The 10,435-nt window shown below is 30.4% G+C and overlaps 1 protein-coding gene across 1 annotated transcript; it reads right to left on the reverse strand.

The window, feature by feature from the left end:
* Positions 1-1,314: 1,314 nt before the first annotated feature.
* LOC106685582 (uncharacterized) lies at positions 1,315-4,705 on the reverse strand. The gene has a single exon (XM_014428344.3). The coding sequence runs from the start codon at positions 4,661-4,663 to the stop codon at positions 3,143-3,145; it is 1,521 nt and encodes a 506-aa protein (XP_014283830.1). The 5' UTR covers positions 4,664-4,705; the 3' UTR covers positions 1,315-3,142.
* Between the last annotated feature and the right edge of the window lie 5,730 nt (positions 4,706-10,435).

Raw genomic sequence — 10,435 nt, forward strand, 5'->3', positions numbered from 1 at the left:
ATATTGGAATAACTGACTCAACTTTTATGAATTTGTGACTATCTGAATGCCAAGTCAGCTTTTCTTTTTTTTTTTTTAATTTACAATTTAATACAATATTAAAAAATCAATTTTAAAAAAATATATAAACTCCTAATTTTCAGAACAAAAATAAACAAAACACACGAATTATCAACATATTTTAACTAACATAATTAAAATTTTAAATTAATACATTATAATACAATAAATTGATATTTTAAGCATCTTTCTCTAAGATAATAATAACAAACATTTTTTTTACGAGTAGCACAAGAAGCTTCTTTATGATCTAATTTAACTCTTGCTAACAATAAGGATAGCAAAGAAAATAATAATAATAGTCCTTAATTTGTCAATTGAGAAAAGGGTAATACTTTTTTTCCTACGCCTGAAAAATATGAAGAAATATTAATTATAAATTTTTCAGAGGAAGTTCTACAATTCATTTTATTATGATATCTAATTTTAATATTTTAATTGAAATGTGTGATAATATGTGTATTTTAAACTGTTTATTTTTCGTTCTGAAGATGGGAATCAATCCCTACCCAAAATGTTACATAAATGACGAAGTATTTTTAAAATACTTTTTAAATATTTCCATTAATTTTTATTATATAAATTTATTTTATAAATATATATAATAATAATTGTCTAAAAGTAGTTCCTCCCCGGTCAATATGGGTATAAGTTGATCAAAGACCAAGTCGCGAAAATTCGGACTTTTGTTATCCAAATTTGGAGCCTTGGAGCTACATTAGGATTATATATTGGAGCTATATATTCTTCGACAAATATTATTTCATAATATCTAAAAATATTATAACTTTATTAACATTTCACAATTTGATACCACTCACTCCGGTCTCAGTAGATCCAATCGCCTTCGAGATACTAGAAGAAAAAACAGGCGAAAAATGGATCCAACTCCTTTTTGCAGTAAAGATTATAATTTTTTTTAAATATACATAATACTTTAATACCAGAGAATAAATCTATTCTTGGATATAAAAATTGTTAATACATATATTATGTAATTAACTTCTTAAAAAATCTATTTTTCAGTAAGTGATAAAATTTTAACTTGTAATTGAAAACAACATAAAAGATTCCACTTGTTAATATAGATTCATATTTTAGTTCTTTAAGTCCTATAGGCATTAATTTATAAAAAAAAAATACTGCTAGTTAATTTGTCCATCTGTTTGAAATAAATAAATTTACTAATACTATTATATAATTATATTGTATGCTAATTTATAGAAAAAAGAAAGGTTAAAAAAAACTATAATAAACATAATAACATTTTATTTACAATCATTATAACATTTTATTTACATGACAATAATATAAAAATGAATTTAAACACACGTAAGGGTTATGAAGGAAACTTAGTCTATCAGTCTTATCTATAGCTCTGAAACATCCATTTTACATCTACATATTGTTATGAAATATATGTTAAGAAATCTTTTTGTATATTTGAATAATTATGCAAAAAAATTATAATTTTATATAATAATAATTAACAAATTAATAAAGTGGTATTGTCCCTTCTCATTTCAGTGTATTATAAAGAACAAAATAATATTCTAAAAAATATTCGAAGGTCACAAATTGAAATATTATTTACACAAATAAATCTTTAAACCAAATAATAACAATCACAGATTCAACAATAATATTGGTGTTAGTAAAAAGTAAAAAATATATATATTAGGTACTAAAAATGTACAATATCCTAAAACTATTTTGTGATTAATTTCATAGATTAGTAGTGCAGGTATTAATTTCGTTTATATAATAAAAAAATAAACAGTGATAAGGTTTTATCAGGCACGAGATAAACACTAAGTGAAAGTTTAAGTCTTATCAAGGAATTACAAGTCAAAGATATTGCCATTGTGTTGGAGAGGTTCAAAAATTGTATATATGATCATTCCAGGATTTTATAAAAAGTAGCATTAATGGGCAACTACCGCCTGGAGTATTATGTCAAAAGTTATTTTTTTTTTTTTTATGTAACCCTTGGTAACTTCTTCCACATTCAATTTGAAATTTCAATAATGTAAGAGAAATAAACATGGAAATGAAATGTAACTGCTCGTTTTTCCCAAAAATTTCACAAGTACGATTTCATATTGTTAAAAGAAAAATACATAACAACAATAATATAGTCACTCTATTTATGACCGAAGGTAACTGTTTATACAAAAGGTGATTGTTAATGAAGAGAATAATCGATAGAAATGGTAGCATGTGTTTGCCGTGGATAAACCCGGGAGTTCTAAAGCGTTTGCATATTCATACGATTGAATGTACCCAACGGAATGTACTCAAGCATAAATCTAAGACGAGTTGCGCTGTATTGAAATGAGAAATTTAAATTTTATTGCATAAATAAAATAAGCATATTTTAAACCCAACTAACGATAATCAGGTAAATTATTTAAAAAATCGATAATAATTATTTTCATACTTGACTGAATTGGTAAAACAATAAAAGTTTATCATAAATTCATACATTAAACAAAAAAAATTAAATGAATTGTACGACTTATAGGTGTAAGACCGATAAACAAAGAAGCGTCTTTACGAACGAGGTCAGTAGCGTGAAGTCACAACATTGCCTGTCACGTTGGAACAATAAACAGTTAGTTCGAGATGATCCATCAGTTGTTCTCATAGTAAGCTAAGTTTTTATCGAAACAGGAGGAAATAAGTCAAAATTATTTTCAAAAAATAGCTTTAAGGTTAGGACTGTATCTATTAGAAAGCTGGACTCCAGATTAAAACCTGTTTCATTCAAAATAAAACGAACATTTTTTTTTACTCCAGGCTGCACTTCAGAACTTGAGGAAAGTGAAATAGAATTTAAGTCTTAGCGAATAATTATATCTTGCAAAATGTAAAAGTCCTTGATTTTCACACGATAATGGAGATTATTTTTTCAAAAATTAACAGACAAAATTTATTTAAAATATTTGATAAAAATTAATCATAAGAAATAACTGAAATCAGCACAAATATCAATATAATAGGAAATTTGGACATTTACAAAAAATAATGTACAGTTGTAAAGAAATGCGCAATACTCAAGAAAAAACTTCCTGGTGTTACCTTATACGTAGGACACGGCGGCGTATTTCAGAGGCGAGGAATATCTATCTGCCAGGACAGCCCGATCGAAGCGTCCATCTGGTGTCAACGGGAGAGAAGAGCTGAAGAGGACATCCGTGAGCCGCTTGTGTGGTGCGGTGCGGGCGGCTAACCAAGTGACGACTTCCGTGGGATCCGGAGGGTTGTATGGATCCGCAGGGATGACGGCGGCTACCAGAGAGGTGGCCGTGCCGAATACAGCTGCGGCACAGACCCCAGGGTGCTGTTGGAGGACTGCCTCCAGTTCTCCAGGCCACACCCCCAGCCCTTGCCGGGTCAGTCCTCCAGCCCTTGTCAAGTAGAAGGTCCCCTCAGCGTCGTAGTAGCCACTGTCTCCGGTGGAGATCCAGGCCCCTCCTAGCTGCGGGCCTCGCGCCCAGATCTCGCCCTCGCTCATTGGGCCCACTTCGCCACCTCCAGCCTTTACCCTGACTTCGGTGCCGGCCACCGGTTGGCCCAGCTTGGGGGCTCCTCCTTCTGCCTTCTGGCTGAACACCACAGGGCCCTCTGGAGGTCCGTAGTGCTGTGTCACATTCACTCCTTCCAAACCAGAACATTCCGTTCCCAGCGGCCCAGAAATAGTCACCGACCTTAGACCTTGCAATTCTTCCAACCTGTTCTTCCCGAGCTGGCCTACGGCGCTAGGAACCGCAGAAACCGCTGCCACCTTGTACCTCTGAACAGTGGTCGTAAGATCGGAAGCCGCCGGTAGAATGACTATTTCTGCACCAGACGCTAGTCCTGAAAGTATACTCTGGGTCAATCCATACCTGGTGAACATTGGTACACTCGCTGCTAGCCGGTCCCCAGGTCCCAAGTCGCTCCAGGCAGCTTGCAGGCATCCGGCAAGAAGACTCTCGGTACTAACTTCCACCTTCTCCTGCCCGGCATCACCCCACTTCTGGGTTATGAGGGCCGTGTTGCTCCTTCTATGGACGGGATCCTTTGATTCAGTCAGATCCACGAAGTGCCGAACTCCGTTGAACACAATGTCGTCGTCAATAGTTATGATACCCAATGGATATTCTGTCTTCCTCTCTTCTTCAACCATCCTCTTGGCCTCTAAAACGTTGTGAATAAGACTTGATTTAGTGACGACCCAGTCTGTGGACATGGTTTTCAATATCCTCGAAATCTCTTCAGTGCTGGAATCGGGATTGATAGGGGAGAGAGGTATACCTGCTTCGAGGGCTCCCAGGCTCGTCACTACCATCTCCACGGAGTTGGGTAACATGACTGTAATAGGGCCAGCTGCGTTGCTGGACAGCCAGGAGGCGAAGCCCTCGCTGGCCTGACGCAGTCTCTCATAGCCGATCTTGCGGCCGGTCTGTGCGCAGAGAAGGGCGTTGCGGGCGTCGCCCCTCTGGAGCCCGGTCCAGACGTACTCGTAGAGAGAGGCCCCAGGGGCGATGGAGAGATCGCTGGCCCTGACGGTGTACCCCCGGGACAGAAAGCGAGACACAGACGACAAAACCTTACTCATCGCTGACGCGGCTAGGACTGAGATGTTTACAAGCGCTCCCCACTCAGCAGGCACTGTCCCCACTCACACCGCTCCAGAAGTGGGCTATTTATAGAGTTCTTCCTATCTCTCTTTACAGGACTGTATCGTCCTCTGATATCGTCCTGTTTCGTCCGCATCACAATACTGGATGATAATTAGATGAGTTATCAGAAGGAAACATTTGACTCCGTTTTATCAAGAATTTGTTCCACATTGAAAAGCATAAAAAATAATATAATATAAATTTTATATTATCAAAACGGATTATTTATTGATACTATTTATTACATTTGATAACGATACGGAATAAATACCTGAAACATTATCTTTTTAACTGATCACTTTCACAGCCGAAATGGGGCCTTCTCTTCCAATGAATAAGACATTGTTTCTTGTGAATCATATTCCATTGCTTGAATTCCTTAATTTATAATACATAAGAAATAAAATACATTACTTAAAAAAATATTCCGAAATCTCTCCAATAATTGTCTAATTGAGATATCCGGGTCATTCTTACAGCCATAACACGCAGTCTCCTCAACGCGACCACTTGACACCTTCATGTAAAAGATGAGACTGATCACACTATATTGTTTTTTCCCGTTTCAAACATTTTCAATATACATTTCGGTTTGAATTATACACTCAATCTTCATATTTTTAATAAAATGTTCGTACTATCAAATTAAAAAAAATAGAAACGTCTATATAATTTTCTATGATTGACATACACACTGAAATCTTACTGATTTAAGTAAAAAACGTTTTTTAAAGATAATAATTCTTATCAGAGAGCATCGTGATATTAGATTGTCCAATTTCCTATTTTAGTGTGTACCGCCAAATGAGTTTGACAAAATAAATGATAAAAACATGGAAAACAAATTACTATTGGATAGATTAGTAATAAAAAATGAATTAATGCAATTCCATAACATTAAACACAGAGTAAGGATCATAAACATTTAATAGTTGAGAATATCATTAGTTTTAAATGATGCAAATATTATTTAAATTAATCAAATGAAATAATTTAAATTAATGAATTCAGTTGTTTAGTACTTATGTACTAAGCAGCTGATGCTAAAAAAAATAAAAATAAAATAACAGCTAATTGCTTTTAATTAACTTTTTTACTTTTACTAATATAATTAATTTTGACTTTTTAATTAATATTTGAGATAAAATTAATATAAAATAAAATTTTGCCTTAGTCTATAATTTTCAATAGAAACTAAAGTGTATAATAATTAATAAAATTTATGAAAAATAATTATCATAAAAATACATGTTTTCAGGAATAACCTTTTTTTTTTTAATTGATAAGTATAACAACCAACTACAATCTTGGGCAATAAGTAATGGTGATATATGATCATATTCATACCAAAATTAAAAAATAAATAAATAAAAATATATATATAAACAAATAAAATTTCTATATGTATATATAAAGAAAGATAATTAAAATGAACATAATTAAACTATGAACGTGAAGAAATAAGGTTACAATAAAATAAGTAAAATTTATAACAATAAAATAAAAGCACTATTCACATTTACTCTACTATGTACAATATTTACAGTCTCGATCTGACTATCTCCGAGCCCGCTCAATCTCGGACGGGTGAGCATTAGAGCAGGGCTCTTCGAGACTCAGGTTTAACTGGAAAATATAATTCAATTTTACCTTATTCTTTAGATTTCAAAAGGTATCTCATTAATATGTAGCCTACTATAAATTAATGAAAACGTAAAATTAATGTGATAATTAATTAAAACTACACATATTTTTTAACGATCAGAATTAAAAGTATATCATTGAAGGTGGTATATCGGTGTATTATCATTAAATATAAGTATTTTAATTGTTTTAAAATAAACAATTAATTATTTTTCAAGGGAAATAATATATAATTTCATTTATATTTAGATCGGGGTGAATTTAATATTTTTAGTTTACTATATTTTTTTATTATATTTGTGGTATATTAAATCACATTTTACATAATATACAATATATTGTGTATGCGTGCTACATTGAGCCACACATCTTATTTATTCTTAATAATTAATACATTACTGAAAACAAAAAATCTTAAGATAGAATTATAAAACAGAAAATTTGAAATTTATTCATTAAAATAAATATATATTTTTAAAAAATAAGTATTTTTCTCTAAAATAAGAACCATAATATTTCGTGACACGTCCTAAGTGAAATGGTTATTTTTAATTAACAATTAATTTTGTCTGTATTTCAGTAACAATTCCTTGATTTATGTCTAGTACTATCGTGCAATAAAAAAAAAAGAAGTTAAAAATCTTATGTAAACTGGAAATGGTTGTAAACATTTCTGTACAGTCTAAATTCAAACAATGATAATGATGTGAAATACAATATTTACTGTAAGTAACAAATTCCATATATTTGACAAAATTAACAGAACAGAGGCACCATAAATTAAAAAATAAATATATTGAAACTTTAAATAATAGAATCAATATGTAACGGAATAATAACTAACGGGTACCTAAAAGTTGATGTAATTTATAATATATTTAAAAACATAATAATATCATAAAAATATTTACAACTAATTAATTATTTTTAAATTATGTTTATAATGAAACCTACCCAGTGGAATCGGCAGAGAGTGTACATTCCAGGGAACGCCAAAAGGTTTCACAGATGTAACCTTCCCTGGCTTATTTCAAGGGCATTTTAGTTTATTCAATCCTACAATGTTTACATTTATTCTATTTCCCTCAGAGTGGACACAGTTGTCATATAGGTAAAATATTTTAATAATAAAATATATTAATAATAAAAATAAATAAAACTGTAAAGTTAAAACTGAATGAATAAATATTTTATGTGTAAATAGTTGGCTCGGAAACGTCGGCTTTCATTATAAAAGAAATATAAACACCTTGTTTTGGTTAATTTTTACTAATCTAACACATAATCATTATCTGAAACTAAAAACAGTCAAGAGCTCATATATGTCGTGAGATGAATGATTTTTTTTTTACTCTCGCCAATTTTATATCTAAATTAAAGTAAACAAAATTTCCAACGAAAAATTGTACATTGTATTTAACTTTTAGCTAAGTTGCGACGCCGGTGTAGCGCACTAAAAGTAGTCAAAAATGGTTTTGTGGGGGAAAAAAGTATGGACTTTTTTTTTAACGATTTAAAATGTTTTCCGAGTGTTGAACCCGAATATCAGGTTTGCTACCTCCCTAGCCATCGACGCTTCACAATAAGGAGTGGAAATAAATAACAATTTTGGGCATTTGCTTATAATATTTTCAAAGATAAACATTCTATACAAAATCAAACTAGACGAAATGTGTATTAAAAAAAAAAAATTTTCGTCTGACTACGTATCAGGTCAGTCGAAAATTAATTTATTTTTATACAGATTTCGTCTACTTTAATTTTGTATAAGAATGTTTATCTTTGAAAAAATCATAAGCAAATAATAAAACAAATATTCAAGATTGTTGTTTTTTTCTACTTTAAAAAAAAATTAATTTTCGACTGACCTGATACACCCTGTATCTAAAAAATAGTAGACACAACTATGATTCAAACAAAATTTTGTTTGACTTTGAGTTGAAATATCTACCTTTACACTCAATTTAATAATGTATTACAAAATTGGATAGAAATAGTAAATAATAATAAGATGTAAATGACATATCAATAGTGAATAATTAATTTTAAAAATATCTATTTTCAATCATTGATGTCATATAATTATATATTTTTGAATTTTCAGTCTACCTGAAGGTTAAATGTAAGCCGAAAGGTAGGACATATTGTTTGAAAATAAAAATTTATGAAATAAACTCGCCAATAATTAAAACCAAATTTAGTTGTTTTTTTTTTTCAATTTTTGTTGCAAAGGGGTGAATTTCGAATTTCAAGAACTAAAAAAAAATGCTCTGATTTTTTCCCAAAAAAACCATTGTTGGACCTAGGATGACTTAGGTAAACTATTAGGTCTACAACATACTACAACAAAGTAATTACTGTAAACGATCCACAGATATATATATATATATATATATTGGAAAAATAGATAAGTAACTCATCATGAAAATCTTTTATTCTGCCTAATCATGTTTGTCGAAAAGCTGAGTTGAGTTTTCTTAATTTTATTCTGAGTATATTTAGACAAATTATTTTTATATATTAGATAAATATATATAAAATTATTTCGTCTAATATGTTTCTCTTTTTTGTATTCGAAGGGATTAGGATTGGTGCCCATAGCGTCGATATTATAAATTAGTGATATCGTCACAGTATAAAAAAAACATCTTATTCAATTTATTTCAGATGCTTAAAAAAATAACTTTTACACAATTGAAAAAATCCAATTTTTTTTTCTTTAATTTGATATTTCGAATACCCACCAATGGTATTTACAGATGTTACTTCTGCTGTAATTTAAAACTACTGATCCACTAATTATTCTTTTTTTAAAGAAAAATAACCGGAATTGTGCATGCTTTAGGGTTTATTAAAAATTTTCCAAAGTTCGGTCCTCTTTTTTAAACCTCCATCCCTCAAACATAATATTTCTACAATATTTTATATTGGTTACTTGCGACACTTGATGTAGGCTCAATCATTATTAAGGTCGCTTTAGAGAACCAGGAACACAAATAAGAAAAAAAGATAGCATAGGAGGAACAAATAATGTTTTTACTATCCCAAGGACAGGTTGAGAGTGTAAATCACGTCTTTGAAGGTTTCTATGCCCTTTTTAAATTGTTCTTCCTCATTTTTTTGCTTTTAAGTACGTCAGTCTTTTTTTTTTTAACTTCAATCTGATAGTTAATAATAATAAACATAAAGATTAAACAAATACTTGAGCTAAAATATGATAAATAATCAATAAACAAATATTTTGGATTATTCCTCCAGCGTATAATACTCCAGTGTCTGATTCCTATTAAATTATATACCATTCTTCAATTTTTTTTTGAATATATAAATAACAAAAAAATTAATTATAACAAATAAAATATACTTTTGAAATAAAAAGTATAGAGAGAAATGTTTTATTTAGCCATGCTGCCCTTTAGGTTGCTACAAAACAGCTTCAATTCAAGATCGGACATACATACGATACATATATTCACATGATATAACAATCAATTTTTTCTTTTTTTTTTCCTTCACAATCAATACTCGTCTACAAATATAAATACTACAAATACTAAATACAAATATTTTATTTTATTTCATTTACTCTTTTTTTTTCTCTTTATCAATTATACAATTTCATTACATTTACCAATCCTCTATCATTAACTTGATAATTTTATTCTCCCTATATACCTCCCTATAGACCTACCCAATATAAAGTTCAAACAAATACTTGAGCTAAAACATGATAATGCTTCAGGTGCTAACTCGGTTTCCTCCCACTTACCTATATATGGAAAGTATTACGATAGAGGAAAATTTCGAATTTTAGTTTTCGACGAAAATAGATGTTTTGAGGCCCACTGGAGTCCAAAAAAAAACTAGTCTCGTAAAATTGTCTGTAAACAACCTAGCTCAAAAACGAAAAGTCATACGAAACTTTAATTATGTATTTATAGCGGCTAAATACCTGGGATTTCACAGCCAATTTTCGCTAAAATTGACCTACCGAAAGTGCCACTTTATAGAATCGATCTTTCACATTTTTCGATTTTCTCTAAAACTGATTTTGATTAAACTCG

Source organism: Halyomorpha halys, unplaced genomic scaffold (assembly GCF_000696795.3).
Source record: "Halyomorpha halys isolate HHAL.00 unplaced genomic scaffold, Hhal_1.1 Scaffold712.1, whole genome shotgun sequence".
In the NCBI taxonomy this organism is placed as follows: Eukaryota; Metazoa; Arthropoda; class Insecta; order Hemiptera; family Pentatomidae; genus Halyomorpha; species Halyomorpha halys.

Bases quoted from the DNA above. Each gene is read 5' to 3' on its own strand.
- LOC106685582 (XM_014428344.3), bottom strand. From the start codon at position 4,663: ATGAGTAAGGTTTTGTCGTCTGTGTCTCGCTTTCTGTCCCGGGGGTAC.